The sequence below is a fragment of the Gymnoscopelus braueri genome (genome assembly GCF_963280865.1).
Source record: "Gymnoscopelus braueri genome assembly, chromosome: 16".
NCBI lineage: Eukaryota > Metazoa > Chordata > Actinopteri > Myctophiformes > Myctophidae > Gymnoscopelus > Gymnoscopelus braueri.
In genome coordinates this window covers 8,286,495-8,304,060 of record NC_137616.1, presented here as the reverse complement: position 1 = coordinate 8,304,060, position 17,566 = coordinate 8,286,495, and the positions used below count along the sequence as shown (strand labels likewise).

The following is a 17,566-nucleotide window of genomic DNA, read 5'->3' as shown; positions in this document are numbered from 1 at the left end:
CATGCCATGGACCCCCCCAAATTAGTATGTAAAATATATTGTGTTGTTAAAATCTTCCAAACATTTTATTTCAAGATCATTATTTTTTGAAAATAGCAAATCTACAAGCACAACGCTCGTAAAAAAAAAAAAGTTTAACATTTGGAATAATTTTTAAACATTTTAACACAAATCTTTTATGGAGGTTCCCTGGCACAAAATATTTTCAGATGGGGGGTCCGCAGCCAAATACATATCAATTTGGGGGTCCTTGGCATGAAAAAGTTAGAGAACCACTGTCGTACAGTTGATCAGCTATTTTCCCTGAACGATCGCCCCACAATAGGTACATATATGTGTTAAACTGTCAAGTCCAGGAGATAAGTGTTTTTCTTAACGTTTGGGTGAAAGGTGGAAAAACCTCACAGTCTAAATGACTTTGTTTGTTTTTATCTTTGTCATTAATGATTAACCCATTCAATCCGGCGGGAACGCATCTGTGTCATTTTAGATTTGAGCTGTAACCATTATTTTTGGTTACGCTATGAGCTTGTAGATCTATTTTTTTTAAATCTTGAATATTTGTGCAAATCTTCGAATATATATATTATATATATATTTTTAAGACAATTTTTAACTCAAATCTTTGCTTCTGGGGGTCCCTGGAACAACATAGTTTGATGGGGATCGGCAGGCCAAAAACATATAATGTTGGGGGTCCTTGACAAGAAAAAGTCTGAGCAACAATAGTTTTTCAGAAAACTGTTAGGATTTAGAAGACATTTGTCAAATGTTTGACAAATGAACATTTGACAAAAGACAAATGTTTGCTTTTAATGCTTTAAAAAATATATATTCAAAGATTTGCACACATTTCCCAAAACGTTTAAAAAAATAGCAGATCTACAAGCTCATATCCATTTTCTATCGATTAGTCACCCCATGGAGACTTGAATTCATGGATATTTTTTTAGTTTTTGTCGCATTCCTATAAGCCAATAATTTGATGACCGGCAGCGGTTCCGGTAGGAGACACAAAGAGTCTCCTTTGTGTCTCCTACCGGAACCGCTGCCTACCGGTCCGCTGGTCATCAAATTATTGGCTTAGGAATGCGACAAAAAATATATAAAAAAACATGAATTCAAGTCTCCACGGGGGGACTAATCCATAGAAAGTCATTTTTGGGCTGAACTATCTCTTTAATGATTAACCTGCAGTCTTTGTGTATGAGAGCCCACAGAGTGCACACATGTAGACTAACTGACGTTAGCCTACTTTTCAGCGGTTCGTTCACCGCTAGAAAGCTAACCTCTGGATTGGTTTGCCCACAGTGGTTCCGGGGACCCTCGGGGGGCATTGAGGTGGGCTCATTGGGGTCCCCAGCTAAAATTATGAATAGTTAGGAGGATTATGAACCAAATGGACCCATAGCGGTTTGTAACTCTGAAAGTGTACAAATGGAACCAAATGGACCCGTAACAATCATGGGAGTCCGTGGTAATAATGCATGCCAAACTGAGGGTCTTTCAAATGAAAAATATATATTGACATTACAGTAGATCCATATTGTGATTTGAGACTAGATATCGTCTGCGATTTTGCATATTGTAATCTCGTGATATGGATTAATGTTGTCTTTCCCTGATTTTATATCAATTAAGTCCTATTTACTTTTTTAATTTGAAAGATATTTTAAAAGAGTGATCGCATGCTTTGTGAGCTTGTAGATCTGCTAATTTCACAGAGTTTGTAGAGTTTGTTGATTTGTGTATTTTCCCTGTTTTGAGAAAAATGTATAAAAATGATATATTATCGTCGCAATATGATATGGAGGCATTTAGTCAACAATATCATGATATTTGATTTTGTCCACATCGCCCCCGGCCCTAATGCATGCATGCAGCATTACAATTACGTTCAGTTGATCAATTCAATTGATTGATCAGCAACCAATGTGGTTCCATGCAGCAGAGTTCAGCTGAACCTTCCTGTGTCTCTCTACAACAGTGGTTCTCAACCTTTTCAGGCCTCGACCCCCCCACAAAATAATCATATTTGAACTGGGGACATTTTTAAGCATTCTGACTTCAAGAACCACAGAATATTTATCTCCAGTATGATCGATCCCCTGATGGTTGCTAATCACGGAGGGTTTCACTGTGCTTCTGTGAAAAGAAAAGAAAAATGTCATCGCGACCTCCCTTTTGCTTGTTATACGCCTTTGAAAATAGCATGTTTCGCCAAAAATACATAGTAAAACACAGGAGCCGAGATACAGGATATTTCCCCGAATACTTTAACCAGGAAGTGAATGGAGCAGTACATCTTTGGATCACGTTATCTCCTGGTTCTGTGGGGAAAAAAAGAGAGAGATATCCGTCAATGGCGGTGAACGGGTGGATTTGAAATGACGGAGATCTCCGTCAATGGCAAAGCATTTGCCACAAACTACAACTAAAGTTTTTTCGTTCCTCCATGAGTTCTCATGTGTTTTTAAACTGAAGCTTTGTTCACAAACTGTGCAGGTTAAGGCTTTTCTATGGTTTAAGCTCTTAATTACACAGTAGTGGTCTCTGTCTCAAGCGGTGGACATTTAAGTGTAGCAGGACATACGCATAATCGTAAATAAATAAAATGAATACATCAAATAAAATGTTTTAGCTACAAATGAAGAGTCTGCTTTTGGCAGCTTGACAGACAATAAAAGCGACCAGCTGTTCTTAGACCTGGCTGGAGGACAAATCGTGTCACTCGTTCATGCATATTGCGTCACAACAAATGAGCAATTGAAAGTGTATAGTTTTATTGTTTTATTATAGCGTTGTAATGTTGGTTTTTGGTTTGTGCAGCAGGTGTTTCTCTTCTAGTGTCAAACTCTCTCATCACACTCATCCCTCTTTGTTTGGAAAGGTAACCCCTAGCAACCAGAGCTCGGCCTGTGAATATTTCATGTGGGTGTGGGAAAGTTGTGTGTGTGTGTGTGTGTGTGTGTGTGTGTGTGTGTGTGTGTGTGTGTGTGTGTGTGTGTGTGTGTGTGTGTGTGTGTGTGTGTGTGTGTGTGTGTGTGTGTGTGTGTGTGTGTGTGTGTGTGTGTGTGTGTGTGTGTGTGTGTGTGTGTGTGTGTGACAGACATTGTATGTTGGCAGAGGGATTTCTCCCAGCCAAAAAGTTATTGAGATGGTGACAAAACAGAATACCAATGGAGTCAGTCAAAATAGCAGAGTTACAAGCTCAGAGCACATTGCATGACAACGCGTTGTGAGCTTATAGATCAGCATTTTTTTTACATTTGGAGGGAAAAATTAAATTATATTAAATATTTTTGAAAAATGTTGAAACGTTTTGCCTATAATGACATGTCCAAAATAGGGACACCAGATTGAAAGACGTTAACTTGTAATCAAAGCAATTTAAAACACTTTCATGCTTGAATAAAGTGACACTATTGGGTTAATCTGAAACAAATGGAACCACGTTCGGGCATTGGGCCTTGGGCGACGATATTATAGGATGGAATTGCAACAGAACGAGAGCAATGTTTTGACTACAAATTAAATCAACGGCGGCTTGCTCTTGTTGCTCAACAGAGAAAGTTGGCTCCAGTTGTGGTTTATTGCAGAGTGTCTGAGTGGATTGACAAAGACTTTGGCTGTAATTTGTGCTGTCGAACCTCCCTGAGGATTAATGGACTTTTTAGTGCTTTGTTTGTCCTATTGTCTTTTGTTTTGTAGTCTAGCTTCTCAAACGTTTTGATGTCAAGGACCATCAACCCAAACTCAAAGACCCCCCCCCCCCCGAGGACCCCACTTTGAGAACCACTGGTGTCGTCCCTCTTAGCAATTCATTCTTGTGTTCAGCAGATAGTAACGCACAGGGGTTATAGGAAAAGAGTACCAGAAACCAGGTATACGTAAATCTGTCTTGGCCCCTCATTATCAATTTGAACTGCCTGAGAATTAACAATTTCTACTAAGTCTGAGGAAAAGTATGTTGGTTGATTGATTCCAATCCATAGAGAAGTTTCAAGAAACAAACAAAGTGTGACACTGTGTTGAAATAATAACAAAACACGTCACTTCACTTGTTTCAAGTGTGTGTGTGTGTGTGTGTGTGTGTGTGTGTGTGTGTGTGTGTGTGTGTGTGTGTGTGTGTGTGTGTGTGTGTGTGTGTGTGTGTGTGTGTGTGTGTGTGTGTGTGTGTGTGTGTGTGTGTGTGTGTGTGTGTGTGTGTGTGTGTGTGTGTGTGTGTGTGTGTGGAGGCTGGCAGTGTGTTCTGTTTACAGACATCAGCCTCCTCAGGTGACACGAACAGGATCCAGCCTGTCTGAGCCACGCGCAACACACACACATGACAACAGCACTCATAGCGGTTTGTACAGAAGTGACAAACTCCGGACGGACAAGCTCCTGGCTTGGTGTCATATTGGATAAACAGACGTTACTTTGTCATATTATTATTATTTCTGTAGTTGTACTTGGTTACGTTACGTGGGCTCTTAGCATTCTGACATGTTTTGCAATGAGTGTATCCTAGCCATTACATTTGGTCTAACACATAGTTGACAGGTAGCACACATTACTAGCTTATTACGAGATCTCTCTCCCTCTCTGTCTGTCTGTCTCCCTCTCTCTCTCTCTCTCTCTCTCTCTCTATGTCACCCCCCCCTCCTCCTCCTCCTCCTCTCTCTCTCTCTGTCTGACCACTGCTCGTTCGTTCAGCCAGTGTCAGCCATCTGTTGCTCGGTGTGGCATTCCAAACCTACCAGGAGCCAGAGCTGCCCTGCTGTGCTTTTAATGACCACACACACACACACACACACACACACACACACACACACACACACACACACACACACACACACACACACACCCTTGTGGGAGGGGGGGGGGGGGGGGGCAGTTTGCCGGTGCAGCTGGAAACGTAAAACCATTTGGTGGATGCATTTCTCAAGTGTCTGTGCTACCGTGTCAGTGTGTTTGTTGTTATTACACAGACCAGTGACCACAGTGGGAATGGTACCAGCAGTGTGTCATGATGATGGCTCCATCCCTTGAGCTGAACTACAGGGATTAACCCATTCAATACGGGAACGCATCTCTGTATTTTTTCGATTTCTTTGGCTATTCAAAAATAGCAGATATACAAGCTCATAGCGCGGCACAGAGTTCCGCGCTATGAGCTTGTATATCTGCTATTTCTGAAAAAGAAATCGTGACAATGTTTGCAAATCTTTGAATATATATATTTTTAAAGCGAACATTTGTAAAAAATAAAAATATTTTGTTTGTTATATATATGTTTCTATATCAGTGGTGCTCAAACTTTTTCATGTCAAGGACCCCCAAAATGATATGTATTTGGCCGCAAATGAAAATATTTTGTTCCAGGGACCTGGAGTAAAAAATGTTCGCTCGAAAACATATATACATTCAAAGATTTGCACAAATGTACAAGATTTTTCAAAAATAGCGATCTACAAGCTCGTAGCGCGGCACTCTGTGCAGCGCTACGAGCTTGTATATCTGCTATTTTTTAATTAATCCTCTCCTCTCAGGTCTAAGTATAAAATAATGGTTATAGCTAAATTCTAAAATGACAGCGTTCCCGGATTGAATGGGTTAAAACATTATAATACTCTAAACTCTGCCGGTGTTAGTAGTTCAATATGCCAGTGGTGTTCAAAGTGGGGTCCAGGCTGGGACCCCCATGAGGTCATTGAAGGGGGTCCAGGCCCTATAGAGTGCTAACAGGGATGAGTTTTTTTTTAGGCCAAGTTACCTACAGTACGTTACGTAACCTGCATATGCCATAGATTCCCTCCTTCTCCTAAAACTGTACATAATGTACATGTGACGGCGTGGTTCCAGGGTTTTAACACTGTGGCTCTGTGACCTACTTCTATGTTCACTACCAAGGGTCATCCTTTCTTCCTGACCCCTGTTCCCAGAGGTCAGATTACATGGATTACTTGGGTTTACTGTTGGACCCGCTGCAATTCCTTCCTCCACACCTTTCTCGCTACAAACCCTGTCGCCAACAACAAGCCATTGTTTTCTTATTCTACATGACATTTTTGTGGCGGTTTTTGAGATGCGCATAAAAGCTCAAATATTTTCAACTTTTCAGCACGAGGCACAGAGTCGCACCGATCACAGATCTACAAGCTCATAGCGCGGCACCGAGTGCCGCGCTATGAGCTTGTAGATCTGCAGTTTTTTGAAAGATCTTGAAAATGTGTGCAAATCTTTGAATATATATATATTTGTGTTTTGTAGATCTGCTATTTCTTGCTTTTTTGTTGTTGAAAAATCTTTGAATATAGGCCTATATGTTTTTTAAAGCGACATTTTTTAACTCAAATATTTGCTTCTGGGGATTCTACAAATGTCTTTTAAATCATAACAGTTTTTTTGAATGTATTGGACATGAATGTATTTGATATGTATTTGTCTGCAGACCCCCCCCCCCCCCCCCATCTCAAAATATGTTGTTCCAGGAACCCCCCCAGAAGCAAAGATTTGAGTTAGAAATGTATATACCAAATATTTGCATACATTTTCACGATTTTTCAAAAATAGCAGATCTACAAGCTCATAGCACGGCACAGTGCATATCTGCTATTTTTTAATGGCCAAAGAAATCTAAAATGATAGAGATGCGGGTCAACAGTGCAGAGTGACAGTGCTGGCAGTCAAAGAACACTTTCTGTGTGGACACACAGCCCCTGTTCGCCGAGGATGAAGTGCCTGTAGTGACACGTCTCTGTGTCACCATCGTCACCCTTAAGCCTAATTTATACTCTGTCATTAAGTTGTTTCACACGCCTAAAATAGCAGACCTACAAGCTCACAACGCGTCGCGGATGTGACGCGTTGTGAGCTTGTACCTTGTAGGTCTGCTATTTTAGGCAAACAAACGCAGCAATGAGACACATTTATAAATCAGGCTTTAGTCAGCATGAAGCAGTAAAGCACCACTGTGCAGGGCTAGAGGTGACCTACAGTATATATTATACAGTATTCTTCTGAAATTAGCATACACAAACATTGTTTTTCTGTAAAGCTTCAATTTTTTGGTGAAACACATTCTGTGATTTAAAGACATGAATTAAAGTGCTTGTTAATTTTGTTATACCTGACAAATGTCCATGGGTTATGGTAAATGGACTGCATTATATAGCGCCTTTCTCCAATGCACCAGCTCAGTGGCCTTGTGATTAGAGCGTCCGCTGTGACACTGGAAGGTCGGGGGTTCAATTCCTGACCGGGTCGTACCAAAGACCATAAAAATGGGACCCAATACTAGAGGGAGCGTAAACAACGATTCTGGTAACACCCACCTATAGAACAAACATGGGCAAATTCTCCTTCTACAGCACTGCCACCCAAGTGTGGAATGCCCTGACCCCATAAGAAAATGTGGTTCACTGGCTTCCTTTAAAACAGCCCTGAAAATTCACCTTTCAGGAGGCCAAAGGAAAGGTAATTATCACTTCTCCCTTAGACAAGCGACCCCCCCCCCCCCCATGATATTGATATTGGTAGCTTCACACTCTGGAAACAGGAGTATAGGCTCCTGACCTATTGGCCACATGGCTTGAGAACCGTTGCTTCCTAAGGCTCCAAGCGCTTTACATATGTTTTTCACATTCACCCATATTCACACACACACACACACACACACACACACACACACACACACACACACACACACACACACACACACACACACACACACACATTCACACACCTATGGCAGAGGCAACCATGCAGGGCACCAACCTGCTCATCCAGTAGTCGGTTTCATCTTGTGAAGAGTTATTGTTTAGAATGTTATCGTTTAATCACCAGGGTTTGTGAAAAAACGATTTTCCAAGACTTGGAACGTGGAACAGCTTTAATCCGTCCATGCCAAAACCAGAGATAGTTTTGGATTGTATTTCAAATGGAAGGTTGACACAGAGTTGTGTGATTTTGTGGCGTTGTGTCGGGACGGTGTTAACAGCAGTCAGTGATGCTTCATCACAGAGTCAATAGAGAGTGTGTGTTGACACTGTGTGTGTGTGTGTGTGTGTGTGTGTGCTGCTGTCAGACTGCTATGAGATCATAACACGCATCCTCTCTTCTGGCGGAAAGAATGGAGCTCTTTGTGAAGAAACTCACTCAATCCTCTCAAGCTTCATTTATACTCCCAGCGCACAACGCTGTGCCGCTTGCAGAGCAGAACTGTTTTTTAGACAAGCGATACCGGCGTGCTGTACGGCAGCGTTTTGGCTAGTAGTGCTCACGCTTAGAATTGTGAATGAAAGATTTTTAATAGCGGGGAAACTGTTCATTGTCTCCTTGTACATTTACCCTGTGATGTTTCAAACGGAACTTTGGAAAATACACGTGCGAGTGAGAGAAAACGGAAGGCACAGGGACAGAAGGGTGGATGGATTGAGAGAAAGAGAGAGAGACGACGAAGAAGGAGGGAGGCAAAAAAGAACTAAGGGGTTGTGATAGGTGGATGCATGAGCAAGCATTAAGATGTGTCAAGCCTAATTTATACTCTGTACAATGGTTCCCAACAAACCTTTTTTTTCCTCCATTGAACCCCCCCTTCTTACCTCTGACAAAGGCCGAGACCCCCCAGGTGTGCAGAGCTCACACACATGGACATGCACACACACACACACACACACACACACACACACACACACACACACACACACACACACACACACACACACACACACACACACACACACACACACACACACACACACACACACTTGTGTTTTACAGACATGTTAACAACTTAAGCCCTATATACATCTCGTATGACAAATAGCTCATAACGCGCCACGTATGAAAGTGGTTATTATAATTATTTTTTTGTGTGCTTCACAATGATGTAACATGTGGGAGAGTTAGCTATGTTAAAGTTACAGGATAATAGAATCTGTAAGACAAGTTGGACTGATGTCACATTGAGAACATGCCTGTAGGCAGACAGTGGATGAAAGCCGGTTATGAAGACTTAGTGAAAGTTCAATAAAGACGGTCTTGTCTCTCAGGCTTGCTTTCCATCCATCCATCCATCCAACCATCCATCTTCAACCGCTTATCCAGAATCGGGTCGCGGGCGGTGGTAACAGTTCTAACAGAGAGCTCCAGGTTTCCCTTTCCAGAGCAACATTAGCAACTTCTTCCTGGGGGATCCTGAGGCGTTCCAATGCCAGTGTGGAGATATAATCCTCCCCCAACTGGTCCTTGGTCTGCCCCGGGGTCTCCTCACAGTGGGATGTGCAGCGAGGACCTCCCTAGGGAGACGCTCGGGAGGCATCAGTACTACTAGATACCCGAACCACCTAAGCTGGCTCCTTTCCAAGTCAAGGAGCAGCGGCTCTACTCCGAGTCTCCCACGGATGACTGAACTTCTCACCCTATCTCTAAGGGAGAGGCCGGGCCACCCGTCTGAGAAAACTCATTTTGGTCGCTTGTATCCGCAATCTTATTCTTTCAGTCATTCATTTAAATCTCCTCTCCTCTCATATCCTCTGTCAGGTCTAGATGACACCCTCCAGCAGTACATCGCCTCCTTCCAGACGGAGCAGATAGACGGGGAGAGGTTGCTGAGAATCACCCACCAGGACCTCCTGGCACTGGGCGTGAGTCGAGTGGGCCACCAGGAGCTGGTCCTGGAGTCTGTAGACCTGCTGTGTGCTCTGGTTAGTACTACTGTATACCCTGTGTTTTAAGCCTCAGTTATACTTAATCGCGCGCTGGTTTAGTGCTCAGTAAAATGGCAGATCTACAAGTTCACGGCACGTTGACGCGTTGTGAGCTCAATATTTGTAAACCCCACAGACACACTGTGTGCTGTGGTCTGAAGTAGGCGGGCATGGACTAGGCATACACACTCAACACCAACTTTATTATTATTATGTTTTCAAAACTAGCATATCTAGATTAGCTATTTTTGCTACTTATTTTCTGTATAAAATAGGGTTTAAGAGGTTAAAGGGATATTTCACTTTCACTCTACTCAGGCTTTTGGGAGCACCCCCAATCAGTTTTTAAGTTGCTTGATTCAGTATTTAGATAACTGTAAACTTCAAACTTCATTTAACCATGTTAGATTCATCGGAAACATCCGTCCTTGATTCTGGTGACTGATATTGTCCTTCCAATACGTGAGGAGACCGTGTTTTTTCAATTACTTTTTTCATAATTTTTTTGTATTGTTTTTATGAAAAAAATTATCAAAATACCCCTCACGTATTAGGAGGGCAGGATGAGTCACCAGAACCAAGGATGGGTGTTTTTCATGAATATAACATGTTAAAAATGTAGTTTGTAGTTATAATGGGTTTGTATAGGAAGTGTCTGATAAAATAAATATCAAATATCTAAATTCTGAATCAAGCAACTTAAAAACTGTCTTGGGGGGCTCACATAAGCCTGAGTAGACGATAAAATGACCCAAAATGTTTTTGAAAGTGAAATATCCCTTTAAGCAACCAATAGCCGAGTGGATGTTGCTTATGTGTTTGGGCTCGTTTCCTAGCAACATGACAGTGTATGGATGAAACCACATTGTTTGTGACAGCAGGTGTTGAAGTTTCAGTCAGGTGTGTTTGCATTGTCACAGTGTGTGCTGTTTATGGGGGGGAGGGGTGGAGCTGGGAGCTGGGGGTGGGGTTGGGAGCTGGCGCTGCCATCAGGAACCAGGGATTACACTGGAATGTTGGCTCAGCTGTCTGTCTGTCTGTCTGTCTGTCTGTCTGTCTCCCTCTTTGTATGCATTTCTGTATCTGTGTGTTTACGGTGGTGGAATAAATATTCCTATTTTGTTTTTGACTTGAGTAAAAGTACGAAAGTATTGGCATCAAAATGTACCTATAGGACCAATGTAAATATTTTTCAGAATTTCTCAAACCTTTTTTGAAAGTTTCTGATCTACCAGCTAAAAAAAAAAGTATGGAAATACCTGAGGCATAGTGTGTCTCACTATGCCTCTTATGCCTCAGGTTTAAGTGTGCTGTAAAGAAGTGAAGTTTTATCACCTTGGTGGTGGAAAAAGTGCACACATTTTTTACTTAACTCTTTCAGTGCCAAGAGTATTTTCATAAAGTACTCCCAAACTGCCAGGAATTTGAGTTTTTTTTAATTTTTAAATTTTGTAATTTTTCATTCAAATAAATGATCTGATTGGGGTTTTAAACCCATAATACAGTTCTACCAGTAGAGAGCAACAAATCGACACATTGATGATCTCGCTGGCTCACTCGCCCCCTCCCAAACAGGCTCACGTCATATCCGGTCAGAACCGGATGTTGACATTTTCGATAATCGTTGATCGGGCTAAATTACGATGCGATACACGACTACGATGACTGATCGTCACCCAGACCAAAGAGAGTAGACGTGGACCTCTCCGTTCGCTTTTTATACCGTGTGAAAAACCGTGACTTTCCCTATTCTGGCCGAAAATCACCGGAGAAAAACAACGTGACCCGGAAATGAATTTTTTTTTTTACATCCGGCTCCGGGTGAGTCTGATGTAGTCAGGAAGCGAAAGTGATCATGAAAAATATACAGAATAGCGCGACCACAGTCAAAAGTAAAAACTCGGGATTTCTCGTGCTGGCACTGAGGGTACTCGGGAAAAACTCGGGATATGTCGGGGCGTGGCACTGAGAGAGTTAAGTAAAAGTATCAATACTGCAATATAGAAATACTATTTTGAAAATAGCAGATCTACAAGCTCTTGTGAGCTTGCAGATCGACTATTTTCAAATGGGCGAAATATATATAGGGCTGAAGTGGTTAATGTATGCTTTGTAATAATAATCAAAATCCACAAAGGAAATAGTAACTAAAGTTTTCAAATAATTGTAGATGAAGTAAAAAGTACAATATTTGCCTTTTAGATGTAGTGAAGTAAAAGTACTGAAAATTGGAAATATACATCAAAAGTGTACTTAAATACAGTACTTAGTTAGAGTAAATGTACTTAGTTACTTTACACCACTGTGTGGCAGTCAGATAATATCTTAACTGACTGTCAATCAGCCATTATGTTGGAGTCTTATCTCTGTATTGATATGACTGGTTTCTATTATGGCTTGACTTCCATGCCAGAGAATGTGCTCATGAAAATAATCATGCTGTCTGTTATCTTCTGAACGCAGCGCCTCCACTCTGTCACAATCACACTAGTTCAGTGCTTCTCAACCAGTGGTCCGGGGACCACCAGTGGTCCTTGAGGGGGTTCCAGGTGGTCCCCAGCTAAATGATGGAGAGTTGGTAACCAAATGGACCCTTATAGATCTTTAACTCTTGAGAGTGTAAAATCAAACCAAATGGACCCTTACGGGTCCATTTGGTTTCATTTTACGCTCTCAAGAGTTAAATTATTGTTAAACATCTGCATTTACTTAATTAAATAATCGTTATTTTGATCAACGCTTGCCTGTTGTCTCTCCTATGGTACCACATCAATACAGCATGGAATTGTGGACAAAATCGTATCCAACGATAAAAAAATATTCTGTGGCTCAAATGCCGAATAAATAATGGACCTTGATATGAAAAGGGTTGAAAACCACTGTACTAGTTGATAAAAACAAACCAAGCTAGTATGTTACAGTAATCGACGCTGTATGGCAGGCAGGAAACTTGTATCTCCATATTTCATCTTTTTTTTGTTTTTCATAAACAAATATATGAGCATACAATATACAGCATATAATACTTGAAAGTTGCGACAATAACAGATCTACAAGCTCACAAGAACTTTAAAAAAAAAACTTAAATTCTCACCTAATGACATGGCCAAACAAGGGAGGCCAGGTTGAAAGCTGTTAAATATATCTGTGTTATAAATATTTAACCATTGAAACTATTAACAATGTGACTAAATAATAACTCCATTGGATCCATTGGAAGGTTATTGTTTTTTCTTTTTCATCTCCTGAAAAGTAAATGTTTTGGACAAACTGTACAAGGTGTTCACCGGAGAGTGGCGATATTCTTTTTATCAAGTTCACTTGAAGACGTGATGTACAGTAGTGATGTAGTGGACATCTTACTTACTGTATGTGTGCAGTCAGATAATGTTACAAGTTTCACTACAAAACAAGAGATTAAATGTGGAAAACCGGTTGCGTTATCACTTCATTCACACAAAGAATCTTTTAAACAAGTTGTATTTTTATTTCAGACTCGGGGTCCATCCATATTTCATACCAAATGACAAAATACACAAACAATAAATAATACATATTAAAGTACTTTGAATTGCCTTTGTGCGTGACATTTGCTTTACAAACGCTATACAGTACATACATCAGCCCTATTTTCAAACATTTTTGAAAATGTTTTATATCCATGACCTATGACTCCAAATCAGTCCGATCTTTGGCCTACTGGCAGTGTGCACACAAACTTTGGCGCTGATTGGTCTGGACACACAGACACACAGACAGACCCTCTCATAGATGGCCAACTTCCTGCAGAGCCACACGCTGTAAAAAGCATTATTGAAAAACTGTCATTGTTGACAGTCAGACGGTTGTACAGTAGCTGTCCTATGTGGATTTATACAATCGGTGCCGGGGCTGCTTGTGTTGTGGGACGTGGGGCACATGAATAGAGGCCACCAGGCTCCGAGTGACGCCTCCTGCTATGAGAGCAGATGTCATGTGACAAACATGTCTGAACTGACTGACCCTCAGCCGTGACCCACAGAGGAACCAGGGAGTTAATATTTTGACACTTTTGACCGGATTTGGTTGAGACTGTGACCTTTCACTTTGTGGGGAAATCTCTAAGCTCCTCCTGGCCAAGACGAGTTGCAGAGAGAAAAATTTACAATATGAATTTGAAATACTGTTGCACTGCAAGTGACTGAGGCGAATAGTATTTCATATTCTTTATGTATGTTAGTACAAAGTGATTCTGTTTCGGCAATATTGACTAATTGAGAAGCTAAGAAAAAGTGGCATATGGGGAATTGAGAGTGTGTGTGAGAGAGACGGAGTAATAAAGCAGAGAATCTTAATAAGGGAAGAGGGAGAGAAACAATGGCCTTTCTTGTTGATCACCAACCATAACTGTGTTTTTATTTGATGTAGCACTAGCCATGTATTCTTGTGCTCCTTTGATTTTTAATGTCTGCATTTATTGTAAATGCGTTTTCCGATGGGTTAAATAAATGAACTGATGATGATATTGATCTCCATTGTCTGTTAGCCAACATGTACTGAGATACTAGTTATACGTAACAACAGATGCTGATACAAACGCTACTTGTTGTGACTGTAGTGACTATACCGTGTTCAGTGTTCAGTCCAGTAATTAACACGGTTTACTGTATGTTCTGCTAGCTTAAATGTACATAATTAATGCAGTTTACTGTATGTTCTGCTAGCTTCAATGTAGATAATTCATGCCGTTTACTGTATGCTCTGCTAGCTTAAATGTACATGGTAAACATAAGAGTGTATATAGAAAGCTGCTGCAGTCGTCTGTAATGAGAAGCAAGTCTGCTGTCAGCACATGGAAGTCTTTAATCTGAGGCGGAAGAAGGGACACAAAGCCGTCACATGGACATCAAACACTCCACCCTCTCTCTCTCTCTCTCTCTCTCTCTCTGTCTCCACTCATGTCTCTCGTCCATTCTTCCTCCTCTGTGTTGGTTAGTGTGTTGATGAAGAGAGCCTGCCGGTGTTGCCTTAGACGGGACAGATGTTGTCCGCCTGGGCGTCCTGACACGCTCTCTGAACATCTGCAGCTCAAACAGCCACGCGGCCATGTACAGTAGATCTGTACAGTGCAGATTCAAGATTTGTTACTGTTGTAACTTGTGTACGAGCACACAAGAGTAAAATTCTCAGTGAACAAAGAAATACTAAAGAATAGCAACAATAGTAAGAAAAGGACTGTATACCGTATGTACACTTTGAGGTGCTTGTGTGCATGGTTCCTAGTACTTAAATAAATATTATACATTTATGTTATCCCTGTGCACAATAAATCTGCCATAACGGCGCGCCCTGAGAGACTTTCAGGATGCAACAAGTCTGACATTCTTATCATTCTATATCTGTTCTGTTGACAACACACGCACGCATGCACACACACACACACACACACACACACACACACACACACACACACACACACCCCGCTGATCATGTAGAATGGTGTGGATGGGGTCAGTTTTGATTGATTGAAAACTGTATTAACAGTTAGCAAAAAGTACAGTGGTCCGATTGTACAATGATGCTTAAAGGATAACACAAAAAGCCCTGAGGGCTTATACTATTACTAGAGGTTCGGGCCGCTACGCGGCCCTCACATGTACTGTAGTAGCCTTGGACCTCACAGCTAGTAGCTTACGATATAGGCTATATACATCTATCATTCCTCAAATACAAACCCCCAATACAAGCCTCCGACCTGGGGCTCTTTACTGCATACCACCCCCCCCCTCTCTCTTGCCTTCCCTGTCCCTAAAGCAGTTTTCCTTCCCAAACACCTGTTTTGACTTTTTATGGGTTGTAAAACATCCCATTTTTTACCTTTCCTACAAAAAAACCTAGAAAGAAGAATTCTACAAATCTTTCGAATGTTTCCAAAAAGCTGAGTGAGCTTGTAGATCGGCTATTTTCCACTGAATGTCCCCCCCCCCCCCCCCAGGATAGGACTGAAGTTTCTGTGGTTAATGCTGCAGAAGGACCGGCCTGAAGCATCACACTTTTTTTCTTTTTTGGTGGCTCGTTGCATTGTCCTCTGTTCTGCCTCCACCCATGTGGTTCCTTAGCAGGATGAAAACAAACACACACACACACGCGCGCGTGCGGCGTGACCCTGGAGGCTTGTGAAAGAGTTGTGGAGGAAGGGAGGAGCTGGCAGAAGAAGAGAAAGGGAGGAAGAGAGGAAAGTGTTGAGCGGAGGCAGAGAGCGAGAGAGAGGGAGAGCGAGAGCGGCAGAACAAACATCATCTGATCTGAACCCACTGGAACAATGCTGTCATGGCTTTTCATCAGCGTGTGTGTGTGTGTGTGAGAGAGAGAGTGAACAGAACCGTGTGTAGGCCTACAATACGCTTGTGTCGTGTGTGTGTGTGTTTGCGTGCATGTACAGTATGTGTGTGTCCTTGTATGTGTTGATGAATTCTCGTCTCTGGGGGGGGGGCTCTTTGACATGTGGGCGGGGTCACATGTGCTTCCTGTTCGCCACGAGAGCTCAACTGTTCCCAGTGACCCTTGCACTCTGAATCTTTTTTAATAGATTTTTAACCTTGTACTTAAATAATGGAATGGTCTGCTATTTGACAGGTATAAATAAATATTTTGTAACTCTACAGTTCCATGACATACGTATACAAGCTCCAGTGGATCACAGAGTAATGTCTAAAACTTTTTTTGCCATTTTTTGCTATTTTGAAAAACATTTTAAAATTGCTCGAATAGCTGATCTACAAGCTCACAACGTGTTTATGTATACCGGCTATTTTGACTATTTTAAAATGTTTTTCCAAATAGTAAAAAATGCCAAAGAAGTTTAGGGGTCAGGCGGCACACAAGATAGAGAAAATGTGGTCAAAAAGTCAAAATGACATCAATTTCTTACATACGGCTAGAGTTAGACATCAGCTGATTCCACTGCAACATAATTCTTATGTCTAAGAGTGCATACCACATACATAAGGCTACTCTGTAGTCCTTTTCACAGCTGTCCCCCGGTTTGAGTCTGACTTCTCTCTTTCTCACCTTTACTGTTTCTCTGTTTACTGTCCTATTAGCAGTTTTCCCAATTATTCCTTGATTTTCCCCCAGAAAAGTCAAAATAATTGTTAAAAATAGCCAATCTACAAGCTCCCAATGCACATTTTGAGCTTTTTGATTTGATAGGCTATTTTTGTGGTTAAATTCATAATGTATTTCTGTACGTTTGAGTCTACACTGAAATTCTCTTTTGGGTCTCGAGCTGAAAAGGTTTGGTGATCTAAAGCAACGAATTCCCCAAATAAATCTAACAAGTAGTGAAATGATGTTACAACATTAAGTCTCAGTGTGATATGAAATACTTATCGTTGCTCCATTTTGACGCTTTTGCATTTTTTTCCATAAATCAGGGCCATTGAACACCCTTTACGTCTGTGTGTTGGTAAAACAAATATTGAACCAATGGAGTTTTTTTTTTTTAAAGCGCTGCTGACAAAACCAGCTAACTCCAATGGATCCTCAAACTTTCTGCTAAACCAGCTAACTCCACCGGAGCCTGGTTTTGTTGACTCCAGGCTCCACCCCCTTTTGACCTCCAACCTCATTGTGAGCTTGGAGGTACATTAAGCTGTTAAGCTGTGAGTTAGCTGGTTTCTGCCGGACAGCAGAGTTATGCTGGAGACTTATTTGACAGTGTTGGTCTGTCTGTCTGTCTCTCTCTCTGGTCATTATCATGATGTCATTACCGGCTCCTCACAGACATGGCTTACTTCCTGTGTTCATTTCCTTCCGACCAAACCCCACCTTCACTTCCTGTTTTAACAGTAGAGTGCATCTCACATGTCCCTGTGGCGTGTGGTGTTTGG

The 17,566-nt window shown here is 41.5% G+C and overlaps 1 protein-coding gene across 1 annotated transcript in view; it reads left to right on the top strand.

The window, feature by feature from the left end:
- Positions 1 to 17,566, top strand: part of LOC308103156 (connector enhancer of kinase suppressor of ras 3-like) — a 54,782-nt gene that overhangs the window by 12,792 nt on the left and 24,424 nt on the right. The window contains exon 2 of the mRNA XM_080453040.1: positions 9,529 to 9,692. Coding sequence (XP_080309166.1) covers positions 9,529 to 9,692 — 164 coding nt within the window. The remainder of the gene's footprint in view (positions 1 to 9,528; positions 9,693 to 17,566) is intronic.